The following is a 23,698-nucleotide window of genomic DNA, read 5'->3' as shown; positions in this document are numbered from 1 at the left end:
CCACATGCACATTTTTTTCGCAGCCGTTTTTAGTTGTAATGATTTCTGATTCACATGAATTATGGCAGGAACTTCAAGCCTCACCTAGCCGTGAGGTGCAGCTGAACACAACACAGAAGTGCTGTCGCTTCATCCTCGCTCTGTTCCCACTTCTTGCAAAGTGGTGGCCGTGGCTGGCACTGGCAAGCCCAGCAGCATGCTCTCCCAGCCAGCTTGCCCTGCTTCAGGCTTGAAGATTGTCAAATGGACTGTCTCTGTGTTAAATAAACAGTTGTATAACATAATCTGATGAAGCATCAGCTTAGAACCTGTTTCAATTCTTGCACTCACTCCTACGGAGAGGCCGTGCCAGAAACCTTCCTTTCCTCCTTGCTGGCAGATCCCCTCTAATTTCTGAGCTGAATTTATCCATGGCTACTCTATACCTGTTTGTTCTTGTGCCAGCGTTTTTTGTTAACTTGAACAGCTCTTCTGCCTCGCTGCTGTTCCCCACTTTAATGCACTCAGGAGGCAAGGACATCCCTGTCAACCCTCACATTACTCCCCATTAAATAAACCAAACTGCCTCTTTCTGCAAGGTCTCCTGCTCTGCTGCAGGCTGCCCTAGCAGCTTCCCCCCTCTCTGCCCGGCGCAGCAGCCCCTTCCCTCGGAGCAGGAGCTGGAGCGGCACACGGAGATCAGCCCCTTCCCGCTCGCCCTTGCGTTTCACAGGTGCGCCTTGAGCTACTTGTGTGTAAAGCAAAGCTGGGTGAAAGCGAGCGTTTTACTATCAAAAAACCAAAACCCAATAAAAGTGGGGAACGGCGCCCCTGAGCCTTTCCGGCCCCTGCCCCGCTCCGCCGTCCCGTCCCATCCCGTGTCTGCCGGGCAGGGCTGGGCCGGGCCGGGCCAGGGGAGGAGCGGCGGGAGACGGAAGTGAAAACAAGACCGGGGGGACGGAGCTGCCGCCTCCCAGACGAGACGCGCTCCGGGTGTCTTCGCCGCTCCGCGCTGTGCCTCACCGCCGGGTGAGTGACTGCCGGGGCGGCAAAAAACAGGGTGGGGGGCGGAGAAGGGGAAAGGGGGGATTGAGCAAAAAGTCGGTAGGCTGGACGCGGTTTTTTAAAGCTTGACGTGCCTTTTTTCTTTTCGTTTTATTTTTGTGAGGCGGGGCGCCCGGCCCTGGAGAGCTCGCCCGAGCTGACACCGGCGGGGCTTGCCCCTGAGCCGAGCGCGCTGAGGTCCCGTCGGGCTGCTCGGGCGTGGGGCTCTGGTGTGCCCCGGTCCCCGGGCTTTGTGGCACAGGTGGGCTGCACGCTGGTGCCTCTGGAGTGCCTGGAACAGAGACCGAGCGCGCTGGGGGGGGTGTGGGGTGTCTGGTCCCCCCAGCCTGCCGTGGCCCTGGGGCAACTCGTCCCGGCGAGTTGTGCAAAGGGGGTGCCGCAGAGTACAGGAGCTTGTGCTAGCGCTGCCCCTCAGCCCTTCCTCCGGCACAGCTACTTTTCCCGGGGGGGTGGGAGGGGAGAGCCCCGCTGGGCACTGCTGCGTCCCTGCTGCTCTGTGTCCTGGCCGGCAGTGGGGCAGGCCGGCGTTTCTGCCTGGATTTTGAAATTCACCCTTCCAGAAGTAGATCCACCGAACGTTTGATCATCTAAAGGAGAGTTGCACAATTTGACCCTTAGCTGGTGTGTTTTCACAATGCTCCCCACGTGAAGCGGGGTTGGTGGGTTGAAGTGTTAGCTGTTGCTCTGACATATTTTAAGAAATTAGTTAAATAAAACTTTGAATGGATCTTCTTCATTTACCGTTCCTTCCTGGTGTATTTGTAAGCCTAGAGATGCAGAAATGTCAGGATTAAGGGGATGAGAAAGGAAAAATGAGTGATGCTGAGAGTGATGCACGGTATTTCAGCATGCAGTCTCCTGTTTCTAGTTGCCAATGCAAAAGAACAGTATCCTTTCCAATATAATTCAATATCTTTTCTAGGTCTGTAATTGTAATTAGTTACAGCTACAACAGTTACAACTGTTACTTAGTTTAAAACAAACAAGCAAACAAACAAGTGCTTTCGTTTCAACTGACAGGTAAAGCCTTCTGCCTGTGCCGAACAACTGCATGTGTGCTGGTCACTAGATGTGGTTTGCTTTTCTGCGGTCTCATAGTTTACAGTGACCTGTCACTGCAGTGGATTTCATTTAAAGGTAGTGAAAAGTATTTGTATTCTTATGCAGAAAGAAATCTGTGACTAATTTAAATCCTCTTTTTACACAGTTCCTTGCACAGGGCAATTAAAAAACTTAGTTCTTACTTTAGCGGTGAGCAAGCCCCCTAAAAATCCTATCTCAAACTTGGTGGGGACTTTTCTTCCTCTTTAGCCACATGAGAGCTCAGTGGTGTGTTGAGTCAGTGCCTGGGGTCAGAGCTATCCCTTTGCTGGATGCCAACAGGCAGGGGCAGGTTGGGAATGGCCCAGGTACACAGGCACCTCTGTTACAAGCTCCAAATTCTGCTTCCTAATATGTATCTGGTACTGCCCAATGCCAGCAGCCCTGCTCTGGTTACCTGAGTGGCCGTCGATGTGAATAAAGTTCACTGTTTGATTTAGAACGAAGTCTGAGCAGTGTGGATTTCTGCTGCTATTGGAGGAGTACCCAGAAAGGTGTGTTATGGGTGGCTTTCTTGGGGAGTGACATCCCTATGCCGACGGGGGCTGTGTGACAGCCCTACTCTCGTGGTCCTTGAGGGTGGGCTGTGTTTGAGAAAAATCCACCACCTATAAAAAACTGACACAGCACCCCCCCGCCCTGCCGTGTATGAACAGCTAAAACCGGACTTTGAAAAGTTCGGTGGGGTTTGCAGCCAACTCGCTGCTGCTTGACTGAAGGTCCACCTTAAATGTCCCTATACGAGTATGGAATCTGGCTGTGCCCCGGTGTAGTCTTACACCAGCCCGCCCTGGTGTGCTCCTGCCTGGCTTCAACTATACAAAATTAGACGGCATCCACTACCTAAGATGTCATTGTAACATCGCTTATCTGAGGTGAAACTGAAGCCCTTATCTTTGACGCTGAACAGCAATTAAGTGCCTCGGTTGCCTTTTAAAGGTAATTTGTAGCCCACATTTGTAGAGAGGGAGATGTATGGGTTTTGCTTAGCACTGAGTTGCAGCTGTGGATATTTTGCTTTAGTTCACAGCTTTCATTTGAGGGTTGGTTTTAATATCTGTTTTGTCTGTGACATTGTTCTACCACTTGAAGCTATGCTATAAAAATAAAAAACTCACAGGGATTTTATTTTCTTCTGATTAACTTCAAAGTTGGGATGCTTTGACATTGTTGTATTTAGAAATAAGCTTTGAGCTGATGACATGGCAGCATATGATATTAATTTTGTTAGAAATGAATATGCCAGTAGTGCTAATGTCTTCCATACTCGGGTTTAAGGAATATATCAATTCATGCTTCTCTCAATATTGGCTTTTTTTAAAGATGAGCTTTAATGTTGTGTGAGTTTCACCACACACGCTGTTTTTTTACTAAGAAGTAGTTGTCAAATATTTTGGCCCTGTGAGTTCTCCAAGTCCATATTACCCATTCCCTAGTTATGTTTCTTTCTAAGCTATGGAGGAAAACATGTGAGGAATAAAAGCACAATGACAGACCTGGTGTAGGGTTTTTGGCTGATTTTGGGGGAGGGGAATACAGCCAAAGAAAGAGAGCTTTCAAAATGGCAAACAGTACCTTTTGTTTTTATCGTCATTAAATTAAAACTCTAATCCTCTTCTGCAGGCATCAGTTCCTTGGATTTGGTCCTTGAATACTAAACATCATGAGCAACTACAGCGTGTCTTTGGTTGGGCCGGCTCCCTGGGGTTTCAGACTTCAAGGGGGCAAGGATTTCAATGTCCCTCTGTCTATTTCTCGAGTAAGTGCATTCACTTCTTTTCCTGCATGTGGGTATCTGTTTTGCTGTGGCAAAACCACAACCTTCAGACAAAGCCATTAATTACAGAGACTGGGGCTCAACTTGCCCGGTGGCTTGAAGGACTGTTGGGGGTCGGAGGAGGGGTTTGAACTGGGAAAATAAATCTTTGTTGTATGAAGGCTCCAAGAAAATTATCCTAAGAAGGACCGGTTCATTTGAAATGGTTGTTTTATCTGCACTTGTTTATGCAACAAACAAAAGAAACTACCCTTGAATTGCCTTCCCTGCTCCCATCCAGAAAACAGAGATGCAGAAGTTGGAGGCTGACAGGAAGCAAGCAATTTACTGTGCCGGGCTGAGCCTGTGGTGTTCAAATGGGAAGCAGTGGGAAAAAAATCACTTTTATTACCCTTGTTTGTTCAGCAGCTCTTAGCTGCTTGAGGATCTTCTGTGTCTGTTGTTACAAATCCTACTCTTTGCAATAAAAAGGTACTTAAATGACAGGAGTTGTAAATAGCAGTTCATCAATATGTGCCTGAGTGAACGTGCCAGTTTCTCATGAGTGTTTTATAGAGTATGTGCTCTGAACTGGTATTCAAAGGATTTGAGGAACTAAGTCAAAACAAATATGATCCTTGTACCCAGGCACTGTCTAACTAGTTTTTTACTTTAAAACTATGTTTTCAGGGAAGGCTTGTCTTTCAGTGTGGGCTGAGTTTCAAAGCCTTTCTCAGATGGCTGAAGCACTTTGCACGTAAAATGTAGGGACAAACTTTACAGTATTGAGCTTCTTGGATTATTGGAAATCTCTGGGTGAAGAAACTGGCTTCTGATGGCTCTGTACCCTGGTGCCTTTAAATTTGAATTTGTGTACAAATGCCCCTTCTTTGTCAACAGCTCTCTTCCTCCTACATATTCATGTAGTTTAGTGACAAAGATGAATTATTTTTTACACCTGTTGGGACTGCAGAATTGATACTGCTCTGGTAGATGGTGCAGGTTTCTATTTGGGTTTATGCATCATGGCGATATTTTTAGCTAATCTTAACTAGCGATACAAACTCTGCCAGTTCATTTAGACTTGGCTTATCCTATCCACCCATGGATTATGTTGGTGAGGATAAAATACAGTTTGGCTCTGCAAAATTCTTTTTATGTGGCTAAAATGGACTGGAGAGCTGCAGAAATGCCTCTGTACAGATAAGTACAGTTGATATCTGAGACAAAAAGTGGTTGAGAAGCAGTTTATTCCTGAATTCCAGGGACTTTCAAGCTAAACCGTAACTCAGTTTCTTGTTGAGTAGCTGTTACTCGTACACTACTGAGAAATTTGAACTGGGCAGGCAGATAGCTCTCTTCTGATTTGATGGTAGAAGGGCTTTCATGACAAAGATTTGCAAAAGCATAGGACCTTGTCTGCATAGGGTCCTTGTGTGTGATGCTGACTAGAAATTAGGCACTACAGGCAGTAAGCCATACTAAACAACCAGTTTCAGGATAGAGTAATACTTTTTTGTAGAGGCCTCTGTTGTTCTGGAGATCTGGAGTGCAGTCCTGCTGTAAGCAGGCTTCCCATCTAAAAGAGGAAACATATGTTGAAATTAGCCTAGACTACAACTTTATTGCAGGAATCAAATATGCTGTTGCATGAAGTAGCCTGGGGGAATTGGCCTAAATAGCTACCTATAAAAGCCTCAGTTATGGGATTCCCGAATGACAAATGTCAGTGCCCACAAGAGCAGAACATAGTGAACGATGGGGACCAGTATGGTTTTGGGACTTCAATTTGTGCATGGGTGGGGGAAGCACAATATCCAGTTCACTTACTATACCTTGGCACTGCTCCTCAGGTGAGCTGTTTCTTCCTACTCACAGTTCAGAGTATGCAAGTATTAGACTGCCTGGTGCCTTTTTTTTTTTTTTTTTTACCCCCCCTACTTTGGATCAAAAAAATGCTTACTTCTGGCATGCCAGTCCAGCTTTGGCCTGATAGCTGGAAGAATTCAACACCATGTTCCTGGTATGCTAGAACAGTGTGTACAATTCACCCCCCCAAGCCCTTCTTTTCCTGATGTAGCATAAATTCCTTCCTGTATCCGAAGGCTGCTAATTAAATTATTTTAGCAAAACAGTAATGAGACAGCAGAATTATGTTCCTTGGCAAAGAGGACTATTTGGTTTTGTTTTGTTTTTAGTTTGTCCTCTAGATGCTGAAGATGAATCTGGCTGGGTTACTGAGGGCTAATTTCCTGCTTTAGTTTAAACTTTTGAAATTAAGTTTAAATAAAGTATAGTTTATGAAGCACAGATAATACACTGGTTTCTAAAACTGTTTATCTGAAAAGTTAATCTCCTCCCTGATGATTTGAACAAATTAAGATCTCATGGTTCCTTGGAGAAAGTTTTTAGTAAGTTATTCGACTTTGTACAGAATGCAGTTTAAATGGGCGCATTCCTTGTTCCCTCTGTAAAGAAAAAGGAGCCTGTTTTGTGCTCTCAGATGAAATTCTTATGGTTAGCTAATGTCTAACAGGGTAACAGTAGTGCAAGGATAGCAGTAACATTTGATTTTTCATAAGCTAGTATATTGCAGACTAGTTGCAACATCATAACCAATAGCAGCAGTTATTGCAGGGCTATGTCAGTTAATTGCTAGAGCTCTCTGCTTGCTTTAAAGTTATCTGTATACTTTAACAGCTGTGCACATTTCACTGTAAGGGATACCTGTGATGTTGGGGGTATAGCCTTATAGTTAGTACAGTTTTATCAGTATAAGTGTATACTATATATACACACAGTTACATGTACATATATGAAGTATATACAGTTAGTGTGTATATATCAGTACAACACAAATGCAGGTGGTACTTGTTACATATCTGGCTGGACTTCAACAGGGTGAATGAAGCAGTATGGGAGCAGTGATGGGAGTGTGATGGACGGTATGGCTCTCGTGAAAGAAGGGCTGGAGGGAAGGAAGTTGCTCTGAAAGTAATCAGGAATAAAGGGTGGGCTGAGGTTTATTAACAGCCTAGTGTTAAAGTGGCTCAGGCCACTGCAAGTGACTGTACTGTAGGGCTTCCAGGTAGTTAATTCTGAGGTGGTACTTGTATAAGGAGAGATTGCTAACTGTGAGCACTTAGCTCACAGTGAAGAAGGCAGAAATTACTAGAGCCAAGGTATGCAAACTTAGATTATTCTCAGTTGCTACTCTCACTTTTTCCACATGGTGGTTTGTGTTAAAGAAGCAACTGTTCTCCTCATTCCTTAAAAACCTATGCTGTGATGCAAAAAACAAAAAACAAAAAAAAAAAGGAAAGCTAGAGCAGATAAGAACAAATTGCTGACATGCAAGGGTTATGATTTGCTAGCCGTAAAGTAACCATTGTAGGAAATGATTAAGATTCAGACTTTTTCCCTGTAATATATGTAGTCATGTGAAATGACATTTGTCATAATGCGATTGTTGTCACATGAATGAATGGATTGTTTCTGAATAACACAGGTGGCTGAAAAGTCAGCTACTTAATACACATGTTCACCTTTATCTGGTAGATTTGAGACATATTGTCCCAACACTGAGTGTTGGGTACACTGCAAGAATTACATCATGGGTCCTTCTTGTTTCTCAATTATTTTCAAACAAAATTTATTTACAAGTTTCAGGATATTCTGCTAAACATCAGATGAGACAAAAAAAGACTTTTCGTCATGATTGCCAATAATAGTGAATCTGGTGATGTCCATGTAGATTTGTAGTGTGGGATAAATCCTACTGACATGGAATATGTTCAGTTTGGGACTAATGTTGGTCTACACTTTACCTCCTAGATTTGTTTGCACAAGAGTTTATTCTCATTCAGTAGAAAAAAAAAAGAAATGCAGTTTTGGAAATAAGGTACTCCATACATACTACTAGGTAGGATTCTTGAAGTAGCTCTTGGGCTTGCTAAATATTGTATTTACAGAATTTGGGGTCAATGGTATCTACAACATGATCTGTGTTATTTATAACTATGCAATGCAGTAGCTTTTAAAACTATCCACACTTCATTATAGTTTGGATTAATATTATGGTTGCTTTAATTTTTTGGGACTTGGTTAGTTCCCAATGCTTAATTAACATAACCAGAATAAACTTAGTAAGCATGACTAGCATTAGAATTGTCAAAACTACTGTCCTCTGAAGATTGAAATAAATAGTGTTTAGTATTGGTGATGTATTCATTATGTTGGGATGGTCTGTGAGAGGTTTGGATATTTGTTCTAAATGTGTCCTTGATATGCTTGTAGCTTATCAAAATTTTTGTAGTATAGTCTCTAAATGGTGCTTCTCTCTGTTTTATGGCAAAGTTTACCACTAGAAACAAGGAAATACTAAAACAAAGCTATAGTTTGAACAGTAATGTAGCCTATATGCAGTATACTTTCCCACCTAACGCAAATACCTAGGATTTTTTCTTGTGTTTTAAAGTTACTTTCTTGTTGAATCTTCCAGCTATTCTCCTTCAAAACAGGCAACTCTAGCTATTGTCCTTCAGAAGGTGTTTCTCTATTTGTCTTTCTTCTCCTATAGGAATTAAATGTAATACTGTCATGTTGAAATGCTTGGCCTGACTGACAGCTCAGTTTTTCTACTGCAACTTCTTTCAGTGTGTTCCCCGCCCCCTCCCCCCCGCCATTTCTTTCTGCTTCACTGGTCATTTGCTTCTTCAAAAAACCCAAAACAAACAACCACTACTCTCCCCCTTAGAAATAACCCCTTATTTTTGCATGCTTTCAATTTTCATTATTTCAGCTGTTTCAGGTATGTTTTTCTGTGCTGAAGTTGCAACCTTATAGTTGATGGAAGACTCATCATAATAAATCTGTCAGCAAGCAGTACACCCATGGAGTAGGTGGAAGAGCAGCCCACCTTGAGATGAAGTAGGAATAAAAGTACAACACATCAGCTGCTCAATATTCATCCCACATGAGCTTGCTGACATTCTTTATGCTGGTGTCAGGAGGTCACTAGCAGAGGAGTTGTCTCCTCTGCTTTCCCTCTTGCCCATGTACATACATGGTTACCCAGCAAGTTGTCCACATGGATGAAGCATCTGTGATTGGTTTTGCACTGTGGTTGCTTATTCAGGGGCTTGGCCACTGGCTTTCTTAATATTTCCAAGCAGGCTGTTTAAAGTCATTAACATCTGTGAAAATAGTGAGAAGAGAATAAAGGAAAATGATGCTTTGAATGGACGTAGGGCATGTCAGCTTTGACTGATTAGAGTCTGACTGAGTCTCTTGATCTTGTGTTTGTGTGAATTATGTGTCATTTCCAGTAAAATCAAGTTTTGTGTAAGTATGAAAAAATTTATTCTAATGGAGGGCTGGGGAAATTGTCTTTCAAGCTGGCATGTGAAATAAGAGAGAAACACTAGAACAACTGCTGGCCCGACCAGTGATAATTGTGTCAGTAACTTTCACTTCATCCTGGAAGCTACCGAGAGCTACTAACTAAGCCCTAACTGGCAGCTGATGGCATTGCTGTGCTGGTTTGGTTTATTACTGAGTTTGCACAAAATACAGCTGTATTTGTGATGGTCTGCACAAAATACAACTGAAATCTTATTCCACTATGGCAACTGAGGTGGGTTGAGAACCGGCTGAATGGCAGAGCTCAGAGATCAGTGGTGCAGAGTCCAGTTAGAGGCCTGTAGTTAGCAGTGTTCCCTAGGGGTCAGTGCTGGATCCAATCCTGCTAAACTTATTCATCAGTGACCTGGATGAAAGGACAGAGTGTGCCTTCAGCAAGTTTGCTGATGATACAAAACTGGGAAGACTGTTTGATACCCCAAAGTGCTGTGCTGCCATTCAGTGAGACCTGGATAGGCTGGAGAGTTGGGCAGAGAGGAACCTAATGAAGTTCAGCAAAGTTCTTCCCCTTCATCTGGGGAAGAATAACCCCCTGCTGGTGCACAGGCTGGGGGCTGACCTGCTGGAAGGCAGCTCTGCAGAGAAGGACCTGGGGGTCCCAGTATACAACAACCTGTCCATGAGCCAGCTGTGTGTCCTTGTGGCTGAGGCGGCCAGTGGTGTCCTGGGGTGCATTAGGAAGAGGGAGATGATCCTGCTCCTCTACTGAGCCCTGGTGAGGCTGCATCTGGAGTATTGTGTCCAGTTCTGAGCTCCTTAGTACAAGAAAGATAAGGAACTACTGGAGAGAATCCAATGGAGGGCTGTGAAGATGAGTAGGGGACTGGAACATCTCTTTTATGAGGAAAGTCTGGGAGAGCTGGACCTGTTCAGCCTGGAGAAGACATATTTTAAGGGCAGGTGTCAAGAGGATGGGTGTCAGACTCTTTTCAGGAGTGCCCAGGACAAGGAGCAACTGGCACAAACTGAAACACAGGCAGGTCTATCTGAATGTCAGAAAAATCTTCTTTACTTCAAGGGTGACAGAGCATTTAGGCTGCCCAGAGAGGTTGTGGAGTCTCCATCTCTTGAAATATTCAAAACCCACCTGGATACAATCTTTTGCTACCTGCTGTAAGTGAACCTGCTGTAGTAGCAGGATTGAACTAGGATCTCCAGACATGCCTTCTAACCCCAACCGTTCTGTAATTCTGTAACTTCGTGACATAGGGTCAGACACTGTCGGACGGCGCAGCACTTACCCATTGATGCTGCTCCTAGGGCAGCAAATGCTCTATTTTACTGGAGCTATTAGTGCTTATGAAATGAATGGGATTTGCCAAGACACCAAGCAAGAAGTGTTATTCTGGTCTGTTTAATTCTGTTTACAAGATGTGGTTTACTGAAAAATACACTGAGAATGACAAATGAGCTACCAGTGCCAAAGTTTGTATCCTCTCTGTATTTAGTCCTGAAGGAGCAGAGGTTTTTCTCTGGATAATTAAAAAGCTCCCAGCTGCACAAGTGGCTTAATATGAGCAAGTGTTCTAAAAGTCCTAAGAGTGATAGTTAGTGCTTTGGAGTTTGCAGAGTTGCCCGCAGGCAACAGTCTACTTTAGAGAGCACCTCAGTTTAATTTGAAGGTGGAAAGAGAGGTGAGTTGGTATGGATGTAATTTCCCGATTGCTTCTTTTCCCACTCCTGTTAAACCTCCTTGTGCTGAAAATTGGGAAAGGGGCTATGTTTCCCTATACCATTTGTTTTCCTTGCCTTGTATATTCTGCTGTGCAATTTAAAACAAGACCAGCACTGGAGTGTGCTTAGGAAGAAAGGAGGGCGTGGGGAAGAGAAGGCGTAAAGAAAGTGTCTGCATCTTGTCTCTTTCTGACCTTATTTGTCAGACAGCCTCCTCAGACTGAGTAGGAAGCTGACTTTTAAAAAATAGTTCCTCTACTGATGTCATTCCCGCAAAAGTGAAGCTGGCTGTACCGGGAGAAAAAGGAACCAAAGAGCTTGTAGCTGAGGGATATCTGATGTGATGTGTGAGCACATTCTTTTCACATTAAAAAATGCTGGTTCCTCTTTTTCCCCTTATAAGTGACAGTTTAGTTACAGTATGAGGAGTACAAGCTAAATATTTCATGATGGAAAAACTAAAGTATTTGTTTGCAAGATCCATTTCTCAAAGACAGATGTAGTGAAAAAATAAACTCTGATTAGATGTTCAGAGCAGATGCAAAATTGGCAGTCCTTCCAGAGGCCAAAAAGCAGGACCATTTATTGAATAGTAACTGCAAAAAAATTAGGCATGTTTTCTTTGCAAGTATTTGGCCCTGGAGGCCTGACAGCTTCTGTCGACTTCCCCACCATTTGGAGATGCTATTTTTAGTGTAACTGTTTTTCTCATTATTCATTGGCCGATGGCTATCAAAAGGCATTGTGAGAAGAGACATGGTGTTGAAAGGTTTGTTTGTTTGGCTTTGGTATGAAGCCAGGAGATAACATTGTGGGATTTTTTTTTTTTTAAATTTGTTTTGACTTTTTAAGAATAGATTTCATGTTATCAATATAAGGGAAAGTGTGAGAGAAAACTGTCTCATATGCCTAAGGCAGTAGAAATATGGGAAAGGTGATATTCTTCTTGCCAGTGGTCATAAAGAATGAAAATTTGAGGCTGAGATTTGTTTAAACAAATATGAGGAATAGAATCACTTAGGTTGGAAAAGACCTATAGGATCATCAAATCCAACTGTTAAGCCAGCACTGCCAAGTCCACCACTAAACCATGTAGACATGTCCACATCTACATGTCTTTGAAATATCTCCAGGAATGGTGACTCAACTGCTTTCCTGAGCAGCCTGTTTCAATGCTTGATAACCCCTTTGGTGAAGAAATTTTTCCTAATACCCAGTGTAAACCTCTCCTGGCACAACTTGAGGCCATTTCCTCTTGTTCTATAGCTTGTTTGTTTGGAGAAGAAGCTGACCCTCATCTCACTACAATCTCCTTTCAGGTACCTGTAGAGAGCAATAAGGTCCCCCTGAGCCTCCTTTCTCCAGGCTAAACAACTCCAGCTCCCTCAGCTGCTCCTCATAAGACTTGTGCTCCAGACCCTTCACCAGCTCTGTTGCCCTTCTCCAGACACACTCTAGCACCTTAATATCTTTCTTGTAGTGAGGGGCCCAAAACTGAACACAGGACTCAAGATGTGGCCTCACCAATGATGAGTATGGGGGGACAAACCCTTCCCTAATCCTACTGGCCACATTATTCCTGATACAAGTCAGATGCCATTGGCCTTCTTGGCTACCTGGGTACACTACTAGCTCATATTCAGTTGCTGTTGACTGGCACCCCCAGGTCCCTCTCTGCCTGGCTGCTCTCCAGCCACTCTGTCCCCAGCCTGTAGCACTACATGGGATAGTTGTGACCCAAGTGTAGAACCCAGCACTTGACCTTGTTGAACCTCATACAGTTGACCTCAGCCCATTGTTCCATCAAGTATGTTTACTTCTAGAGGTGGCTGTTACAAGAATAAAAACAAAAGGAAAGGAGGCCACTGCTAAGGACAGTGTTACATGAGTCTTTGAATGACCCAAGTCTTCAGGCCAGTAACAGTAGTGAAAATATGACAGAAGTACCTCTTCAGGTTCCCTTACTATACAAGGTCCCCAAGCTGAATTTGCAGAGAGATGTACTATCTTTTCTTAGAAGAGTTGACATGAGTTCCCTCTGTCTCTTCCAGTTTATCTGCTTCATTCATCACTCACCTTTCAACACTGTCACTTAATGGGTGGTGTCCCCCACATGGTAGCTTTTCATGTTTTGTCACTTCAAGACACCAGTGCAGTTTTATGTAGTCTCTTAGGTGTGCTGTCCCAAGTAGAGAGGTAAAAGGGGGACAAAATAGCATCCTATAAGTTGATAGCTGTATTGTGATGCACACCCTCAAAGCAGATTAGTAAGTTCTGCACCAATGGAATAAACTATACTGTACAGCAAAACTACTGAATAAGCAGCCACAGAGCATAGAGACTTGTAGGCTAGAAAATTTCAAGTAGAATAGTCCATAATATTTTTCCACTTTGGATTAGTTTTATAGTTACTGTCTCATTTTGAGTTAGTCTTTCAATGGAAACTTCAGCTTAAACAGTTAAGCTTAGTAAAGTAAAAGCAAGAGATAGTTGAAAGTATTTTAACATATGAACTCTTGCAACTGCTGTCAGCTGTGGCTGTAGCAAAGCCCTAAAGTAAAATGTAATGCCTTGTGTGAAGTCCCATAGGCTAAAATGTGGATCTTGCCAGATCTCTAGTAGTCCTGTTGGAAAGGTCAAATGGTTTGCATGTTAACTGGATATGAAAGAAGTTTGACTTATCCTGGTCTATATTAAGGAATGACCTAACACAGTATCTAGTTTTTATCCCTAACAAGTAATAGAACAATGTGAAGAACTTACCACAGAAAGGCAACAGAAACTTTTATTTTGTGTTAATTATTTCATGGTTCTTTTGAAGGCATGACTAGTGATTTAGGTCCTAAGCCTGGATTAATGCAGATTGTATCAATTTCAGAAGGGTAAAACTCCCTGTTTGTTAAGCTTCTGTATTTATGAATGTAATTGGATGATCTTTAGTTATTCTTACACCCAAAATTCTTTCAGGCTGTGGAGAAAATGATCAAAGTGTCTCTTTTAAGTGTGGCGATGTATTGGTAGCAATACCATTTGAGATTTTTAAAACAGAATTCTGTAGGGCAAAGGCAAAATGCTGCAAGCATAAAAAATACAGACTTAAAGATGCATTTTTATTATTAAAAAAGATTATATCACCTTGATGGAAACTCTATAACATTTTGTTCAGTACCCTTGAAAAAAAAATCAAACAGGCCAACTTTGCTGTGTAAATGCTTCCTCTGCCAGACAGAGCAGGTCAGTCTCAAAGTTTATAGTACATCTGCTATTAGAGTTTTTTCTTTACAATGTGTGTCTTATGTATGACAAGCCAGGTGTAGTTCTGAGTCCAATGCTGCTGGTAAGCAAAACTTTTCATTCTTTCCTGTGATGTAAGAGTTCAAAATTGATGGGGGGTATGGGTTTGTTTTGTTTTGTTTTTTTTTTTTGGTGGGGGTAATGTGTGTCTACTTTGATTTCAACCCCTTCTCTTTGTGGTTCTAGACATAGCATCGCATTGTGAAAGACATGGAGTGGTAGACTAATGGGATTGTTTATCTTCAACTTGCTTGTGTATCTAAGCAATGCCTTCTGTGCTGCTCTAATTTTCTTTACTTAATGCCTAATGCTTTTACTTAGGGAAATGGAAGGCTTTTAAGCCTTTAAACAGTAGTAATCAGTGGCTAAACATGGTTGTCAGAAGAAAACCTATGCTTGCATCTTCATGATGGAGCTTAAAGCCAACTTTACAGATGGAACTCTTCCTCCATCATGCCCTAAGCTGGGACAGTAGGTGGGACTGGTGCAGCAGGGGTTCACTCAGCCCAACAGGCCTGGTGGTGGGAGCTGGGACTGCTGTCACAGTGGTGGGGGCAGATACCTGGAGACAATACAGGCTAGAAGTGGTGAAGCCAGACTTGCTAGGACATGTCTGTCAGCATACTAAGCTGTGAAAACTGTCACTGAATGCTTATTAAATTACAGCTTTTGTCAACTACGAATAGAGTCTATTCTCTCCACTTTTCAGCTGTTGTATTTTGAGAACTGGCTATAAGCAAAAGTCATTGTAGCAGGGGTTTACATGAATCTCCTTTGAGAGCATATTCAATTTTTAAATTAAGTTAATTCGGTATTGTGCAGATCGAGTGTAATCCTGTAAATGCTGAGAACCCAAGCCTTTGCACTGCAAAAACACTTGGACAGAAGTGTAATTTTAAGCATACAGGTTGTTTCCATAAGATGACTCTTGCCTAAGGCTTGGCCTGTGTTGATGCACATTACCTCTCAGCACCCTGCAGTTTTTGGTCTTCAGACTGTTACCAGAAGGAAAGAAGCATTGACTTTCTTGGAGGAGACAACTGACCTTTCCCAGACAACTTTCAACTTTCTCTCAAAGATGTATTAGCCAGCGATTGACAGCCATAAGAGAACTGACTAGCGGAGAAGTTTGTATGACATCCTGAGAGCTCAAACAGTAACAGACCTTTGACTGGCCAGTCAATCTTCATCACTAAAACTATAGGGCTAACATCAAGTGGTGTAGTAGCATTTAGAGATAAGGATTCTTTGCATATTAGGTGTGTGGTGACTTTACTACTTCATGGTCTGGAAATGCTGTAGAGATTCTCTATCCCCTTCTCTCTCTTTGCAGTGTGCAATTACTGCACACTTAAGTTATAGCTTAGTACCTCAGAGAAGGTCCTTTTCCTGTGTAGCTTGGTAAAACTATTGCTCCTGAACCACTTACTAAAATAGTTGAGCTTATGAACAAAATATAGATGAGTAGGCTTTTTTGACTGAAAATAAATTTTGTGTATCTGTCTAGAAATGCAATTTGCTTTCAATGTGAAACCCAAAAGATGGTTTTCTTGAGGTGTGCACTTAAAGCTTGGAGGCTTGAATTCTTGCAATATCTCTCTGGATGAAAGTATCACTATCCCTCTTATGTCAGAGGGAATGTGATACTCTCTGGCCAGTTGAATAGCTGCACTGTGGGAGTATTTTTCTTCCACTGACACATCTACACTTGAACTTTAAAGTGTAGAAACTGCTGATTATTAAAACTTCAAATAACATTAATTTGTTTTGATACCTGACCTGATGAAAACTGCAGCAGTTGCAGTTGACAGCCCAGACCATTTTATAACTGTCTTGGATGGTGTGGGATGAAATAACTGGAAATTGCTCACAGGAAGCTCTGATTACAGTAGTCAAAGGAAGGATTTAGGGCAAACCAGTTGGTGTTGATGCTTTACTTTTTAACCTCCTACTGTTGCAGACGGCTAAACTGCTGGGGTTTTCTCCCTTTGCTTCCTCCTTGCAAATGCAAGGCACACTTTTGGCATAGTGATGGAGACACATGGCTGTAAGTACACAATTTTGGATGTTGTAGCCATTGACATCAACTGGTTCCTGACCTCATCAAAAGGATGGAGTGCCTCCAGTGCTTCTGGTAACTCTGAATGCCTCCTCTGTCACAACTGTATACATGGTTTTTTATTGCATATCCTAATCTATGCCTGTTTGATTAGCTCAGTAATTCTCCCATTCCTACTTTCTGACTTCCGTTGCTCCCTTTAGTAAGGAACATATTCCCAGGGTACAAAATGAGGTTTTGTAGAAATTCCCTTGTCCTGCTTTGCCCTGATGATGATTACCTAGTATAAGTCAGCCTCTATCTTCCAGCACGGACTCATTACCTTGAAAACTTGGAGAGGGGCTGCATATGGGGGAGAGGTGAGGCCTCACAAGAGGGAATCCCTCATGAAAAAAAATATTATCCAGAATAAGGGGATAAACATGAGCTTTGTGGAATGGGTAACTGCTGTGCTTCAGGAGAAGCATACCTTGAGAGGGGCAGCATGCAAATAGTTTAGACTTAAATGCAATGACATTCATGTAATATTAGTATCAATTCTAGGAAACATAGTGCATAACAATGGGCATTACCAATTAGGAAATACCTCACTTCAGCATTTGAGATAGCTAACCACTCAGATTGAATCATAGTTGGTTTTCTAGTGCCATTTTTTTGAGTTTCTGCCAAATAGGTTTGAGTCTTTCAGTTTGTCACCTGTTTTTCTTTTAGCAGAAAGAGGAAGGTAGTTTTGCAAGAACACAAATTGTACTGCCTTCAAGTTTTTGCCCTTGATTTTCATAGCCTGAGAACCTCTCTCTAACTGCTGAAATAAGTCTGGCAGGAGTTTTTGCTGTTAGTTATTCAAGGGAAGTGCAGTTCAGGAACCATTACTTGTGGCATTAACAGAGTTTAGGATTCAAAAAGAATATGATAGGATAGGAATAAAAGGAATAATAAAAACTAGGTATCAAAAAACCATACCAAACTAGAAAACTAGTATGTTTGTCAGAGAGCTCCAAGTCACAAGTGGTAAGAGCTTTGGACTCTCTACTTCAGATGGTGTAAATAGTTACAGGGATAGCTTGCCCCTGTTTTGAATTGCATTAGTACTGTACTGTAAGTCTGTAACCATCCTTTTTCTTCCCATTTTTCCTTACTGTGCCAATCCTTGCCAGAGTGTAGTATGTCCTGGGTTTATTGTGCACAGCAGTGCGTTTCTGTTTAATCAGAAAAGCAGGGCTTTATGGCAGTTCTTGCGTTATTGGTACAGTTGCAGGAAAAGCTTCAGCATCAAGAAACAAGCTGTTCTTTTATACTGTTTTGTGAGCACTTGGGTACCACTGGATTCCTGAACAACCATAGACATCGTTAGCAGCATATGCGTGCTTTGTGTTTCAAGCCCAAAAACACTGCTAACTTCTTCAGGGAAAATTCCGCGGCTGGCGTTGCATATGAGGTGACAAAACGGATCTACAGGTGGCTTCTGGCCTTCAGTCTCAACTGACTCAACTGTGTGTTTCAGTTTCTTGTTGCCCTGTGTGTGGGTCTGTCTTTTGGAGCCTGCTACAAGGTCCCTGCTGCTCTCCCAGGTTCATGGCAATGCAAGTGGCTTTCTTCACTCAGCAGCTTCAGGCGATTTTGATTCATGAGAGCACAGAGGGTTTAGGTTTCATGTGCCCATATGGGAGGCTGTTACAATGTGATAATGTTAAACTTTCTCTACACAGTAGCAACTTCATCAGGTTGATTGCTGTTCATCAATAAATGGAGTCTTAAAGTGTTGGTTAAAAATCACTCAGAAGATATCACTTTGGCCATCTTCTCATTCCTTTTCTTCACACTGGGGAGAAGGGTAAAGGTTGAGTTGTTGAAAGGCTTGAACTAAAATGGAGCCAAAAATCTAAGTAATCAGTGGGGTCACACTGCAGCACAACAGAGCCAAGTTTGTTTTGCCAGTCATCCCATACGGAGGAAGGAACTGCTTTGAGGTCTGCACTAGTAACCCCAGCTGGACATTACTCAGGACCACCCATGTCTGCCTTTAACCTCTTTTGGTCTTCCTGCATTCTGGAGTGATATTCCTAAAACAGGCCTTCCAGGATCACTTCAGTCAAGATTATAGAAGGAACCCAGAATTATTCTTGCTGGTGCTGTTCTTGAGTAACTGTGAACTTTTGGGAGGGGACTGTTGTGGGGGGACTGCTTTTAAGCTCCCAGTCCTTTGCATTCATGTGCTTGTATCAAAATGTGAATTCAGTTTAAGTCACCAAAATAATCCTTCAGTGTTGCATTGAAGACTCAGGAAAAGTAAGTTGGAAAACCAGCAAAACCTCAGAGTGTATCTTGGCATTAGGATTGTGAGATTAAAAAACACTCCTTATTTCTAGGGCCTGACTCATGGTTTTTGAATGTGTGAGGGTGGCAGTGCTAGCTGGTCAAGTAGCATTGTAAATATTTCAGGACTTTAGGGCATAGAGCTGGGCCAAATATTTTTCTCATGTTCATTTTTTTTTCCTAATTCCCAGAACAAATTTTTACAGATCTCTTATAATCTGGGTTGTGTGTATAATTAAACAGACAACATGTCAAATCTCCAAGTTTCTGAAAACGGTGCATCAAATCCAAGTATTTAAATCAATTACATAGTGACCAGAGTGTTGTTGACTGTCTAAAAGCTGTTTTATTGGGACATGGCGTATGCAGTTTCATGTAATTGTGGTAAAGTGAATTACAGAGCAGCTGGCTTGCTAGGGATCTTCAGAAATAAACAGTACGTGGCATGTGTGGTAGAATTTGACAGTGTTACGAAAATAAGTAGGGCAAGGGGGCTGATTAATAATGGTGGCTCCAGTTTCTGGTGGCAGCATAGGCAAAGCAAAAGAGATGGTGGTGGTAGTGCGTGGAATGATTGAATAATTCTTCCTGCCTGCCAGGAAGCCCCTGGTGCCCTGAAACTCATTCAGCCAATTCGTAAATGAATTATCCTCTGACAGATTGCACTCTGGGGGAAGTATATTTCTATTAGTTTTTACGAGGCATTGCAAGTTGCAGCGGGCCCAGAACATTAAAGGATGGAGGAGTGGGGATATGGTGGGAATTTCCTGCTCAGGACTTCATTGAACACTGGGATGTGGGGTGCTGCAGGCAAGGAGCCAGCATGTCACCTGCCATGCCGTGGGGTCAATTCTGGCAGTGTGGGCAGGAGTGGGCAGCTGGGAGCATTGGCCTTTTGAATTTCTTGGATGTGACTCACCAGAAACACTGAACAAGGTCTCTCCATGCTTTAAAATCAGAACTGAACTGCTAATTTATTTTCTCCCATTGCTGAACATGCAGGTGTGAACAAACTGCCCAGTACCCTGTTCGGCGCAGTAGTGAAATAATGAAGTTGAGACCGGTGTATGGAAAGGAGTGGGTGGTGGGCCTCTTCTGCCTGCAGTATATCCAGGTGAAAAAGATGAGAGGATGAATAGATACACTTATTTCTGTAATTTGTCCATCATGATTGTGCTGAATCCAAACTTCCATGCTATGTGGAGCAGGTCCTTCAGTGAAGAAATTTTTGAGTTTCCTTTATCTTTCAAGAATTCACAGAATGGGTCAGGTTGGAAGGGATTACAGTGGGGAATCTCAGCCAACTTCCATGCTCCAGCAGGGTCATCTCAGAGCACATGGCACAGGATTGTGTCCAGACGGTTCTTGAATATCTCCAATGAGGGAGACTCCACAACCTCCCTGGGTGACCTGTTTCAGTGCTCAGTCACCTGCACAGTAAACTCGTGACTTCTCTTTTTGCAGAGGAGAAAGAATGATGCCTAGGATATGTACCTTCTGTCTCCATATGCTGTTGTTTAAAATGACTAACTGAGAGCAGAACACAGGCTGTACTGTGTAAGCCCAGTACTACACAGTTATCAGAGGGACATAATTCTGATTGGCCATCTGCATGTCTAATTCATTGGCTTTTAAACTGGATTTCAGTGCAAGAAAGGGCTCTATACTGTAAGTTAAACTAGCTTTTGGATTTTTAACTAACAAGTTGTGGGGAAAAAATTAAATTCATACATTCCCCTTAAGAGAGACTCTAACCTTAATATCTTTTCCTTTCTTTATTTGGTTCACTCTTGATATACAGGAATATGGCAGTTGGCACAATGCCTCCTTTTTGAATTGTGCCATTTAGCATTGCTGGCAGCTGGATATGTGTGGAAAGCTGTATAGTGACAAATCTGTTTCTCATACCTTTTGTAGTCTGTTTTTCATCAGATAGAAAAATGTTAATACCCCCTGAACTTTCCTCCTTTGGCTCACCCTGACAGTAATTTACTTGAGCATTTCCTGTATATCGTCTCTGAGTATAGAGCTCATGCTTTCCATCTCTGCTGCATTATGGATCTCCACTGGCATGCTACCTTGTCCCTAGGCTTCTTGGGGTACTTTCTAGGACACTCCAGAGTTGCATGCTGCAGCAAATTTGGAATATGTGAATTTGTGGAAGGGAATTTATCCTAACCTGAAGTGAAACTTGAGAAAAATCATAGAATCACAGAATGGGTTGGGTTGCAAGGGATCTTAGAGATCATCTAGTTCCAACCCCCTTGCTGTGGACAGGGACACCTTCCACTAGACCAGATTGCTCAGAGCTCCATCAAATGTGGTCTTCAGCACTTCCAGGGATTGGGCAGCCCCAACTTCTCTGGATACCCTGTTCCACTGTCTCGCCACTGTCACAGTGAAGAAATTTTTCCTAATAACTAATCTAAACCTACCTTTAATTTTAAATGCTTCACTTTATTTGTTGCAATGCTGTTGATGTTTCCTATATATCCTAGAAGAGTTTCATAAATATTCTGCTCAAACAGAAGTCTGATTACAAAGAGTTACTGCTGAGAAAAGAAAAGCTTAGACAATCCTGTTTCTTCCACATATTAAAATGTATTTTGATACTAGTAAATGAATATTTTCATAAGTGATGAATAGAACCTTGGTTTTCTAGAGAATTTTGCTTACTTTTATTAATGTGTGTTGGCTTCGGAAACCTACAGACAAATGAAGAATATGGCATAGAGCTGATTTGGCTCTTGAGTGAATATTTTGTTTCTTCAGGTCACATGAGAAATTTTGTATTGTTTGTGGGCAAATACCTGATTCCAGTCATCACTGTCCATCATGCCTTAATATCTAAACAGGTGGTGAATTTTTAACGCTCAAACATGCAAGTATTGGGATTCATATGCGTGGTCTGGAATGGTCACCTTCTGTAAGCAATCATAATAATGATTTTACCTTCTACTACTTTTCTTCTCCCCTATTTTTTTCTTGTTTCCTTTATAGCAAAGCTGAAATGAGGTGGTGGTATTTTCCTTGCAAATGTGCCTTGTTCTTCCATTTAACTGCTAGTTTTGGATGCTGCTGAAACTGTAATTTGTTTCTCTTCTCCAGTTCTTCTAAGACTTGGAGCTCTCCTCAGAACTCAAATATTTTTGCTTCAGGAAAAGGAAAATAAAATAAAAAAAATCTTAGATTACTTAAGACAGGCTACCAAAAAAAAAAAAGCAAAGACCAACAACAGTCACACCCTTAAGGGGAGTTTGAGATGATGTCTTTCAATGAGCTCTTCCTCATCAGCAGTTCACTGAAAAATTTACAGTGCTGCTCCTTAGAAAATACTTTGAATTATTAATGAACTTTGAAACTTGATTTAAGATACTTTTTTCTTTAGTCAAGAATGTCTTGAAGTTCTTGAAAAGCCAATTTGTAAGTTATTGCAAGGATTAAACAGAGTCATGTTGACATAAGTAGGCTTTTAGGTTTATTAGTTTTTAGTGTAGACATAAAAAATGTGTATGTGCATGTCTCTCCGCATGTTTTATTTTAGTGCTGCAGAATGATGAGGCGAGAGATGTTGCAACACTAAGTTTGTTCGTTCAAAGTACAATCTGACCTGCTGCCAGCAGGCACTGAAAAGCTGTCATACAAGGCCCAGGTTTTTATTGATGCATACCAGCCCTGAAACAGAGGTGATAACAAATACTTGCAGGCATCATGCCTTTAAAACTTTTTCAGCACAGCCCTATCACCAAAATCTTCAGGAGCAGTATATATTTACATATTATAGCTGAGAATTGCTGTTCAGTTTGGGGTAGATTCAGTCTCTACAAGCACCCACCACAACTCTTGATCCAGGACTGGAAACTTGTTCTGAGGAAAAGCAGTATCTGCATTGGCACCTTCTGGGGAAGGTGTGGCTCAGGCTGTGTCCTGTAGGGCAGCTTCATACATGCAGTGGTTTGCTGTGGCCTGACCGTTCTACCTGGCAGCACCACCAAAAATGTTGATTGCTAAGTTGTGCTTGAATATGCAGCGAAAACTAACCTGGTTTATGTGTTTTCCAGGCCCTTCCCTCACTGTGGTCTCCAACAAGAAGGGATGAATTTCACTGTCAAATAACACAGACAAATGTCAAAAGTCTCCTATTCTTTTCTCCTCTTGGCTGCTACATTCCACGTACCTGATGAAAGCACAGTGGTTGTTACCTACCCCATGAAGCAGCAGTGGTCTGCAATGTTTCAGTGCTTTGTTCTGTTTTTACATTGCCCTTTAACGTGAAGTATGTGTGCAGGTAATGCCATTGCTTTGGCACAGCCTGTCCCTCCTCCTGCCTGGCCTGGGTTTCTGTGCGTCATGCCACGTGCACGCCGCAGGTGTGGGAGTCCCAGCCCTTCAGGCACAGCACTGGCACTCTCCCTGCCCTGCCTCTTCTGACCTCTTGCATTTTCTTGCATTGCTGGCTGAGGCCGGCCTTGGGAAAGCACCCAAGCCCTTCTTTTTTTGCTAAGTATGTTTCAGGTGGATACTTTTGAATGCTTTTTTTATTTCTGCATTAAAATGAGGCCTTTGTTCACATTTAGAAAAGAGTGAAGACTGGAGCTGTAAATTGGATGAGGAGACCATAAAACATAGTAAAATTCAGCTGCAAACTCAGCTTGTTTAGCTCTGTTCAATGTGAGACCCTTTTCCAAGAACCTATGGCATTTTTCACTGCCTTTGGGATACTTCTGCACATCCGGATTTGGCAGAAGCACTGACTAACTCCTGTAATTCTTAAAACCCCAAAGCTGTGGCCCTCTGCTCCATTTCACCAGAGAACTGGAGATGAAGCCAAAGGTTCATTATAAAGCACAGCTGTAACATAATCTATAGGCAGCATGTTGAAGTGACGTGCCAGCTCAATGTGCCATGGTTTTAAATAACTTGCATTCATCTCCCCTGAGTACTAGATGAAAGTTTAGACCCTCACTGGGCAGAGCACACCACAGTTGGAGCACACTGTTCAACACGTAGGCTCTGGGGTGCCTGTGTCTGTT

General features: G+C 42.4%; 1 protein-coding gene across 4 annotated transcripts in view; it reads left to right on the top strand.

Annotated features, from left to right (window-relative positions):
• Positions 1-909: 909 nt before the first annotated feature.
• PDLIM5 (PDZ and LIM domain 5) overlaps positions 910-23,698 on the top strand; it is an 80,634-nt gene continuing 57,845 nt past the window's right edge. For 2 of the 4 annotated variants that reach the window (XM_018072890.1, XM_018072868.1), the window contains exons 1-2: positions 2,979-3,084; positions 3,769-3,904. In XM_018072890.1, the coding sequence (XP_017928379.1) occupies positions 3,809-3,904 (96 nt within the window). In that variant the 5' untranslated portion in view covers positions 2,979-3,084; positions 3,769-3,808. Of the gene's footprint in view, positions 1,009-2,064; positions 2,182-2,978; positions 3,085-3,768; positions 3,905-23,698 lie in introns of those variants that run through there. The other 2 variants (XM_018072873.2, XM_018072880.2) reach the window with 2 other exon arrangements.

This window comes from Manacus vitellinus, unplaced genomic scaffold (assembly GCF_001715985.3).
Source record: "Manacus vitellinus isolate BGI_N305 unplaced genomic scaffold, ASM171598v3 scaffold_0_pilon, whole genome shotgun sequence".
Lineage (NCBI taxonomy): Eukaryota > Metazoa > Chordata > Aves > Passeriformes > Pipridae > Manacus > Manacus vitellinus.
This window is presented reverse-complemented; position numbering and strand designations above follow the sequence as displayed.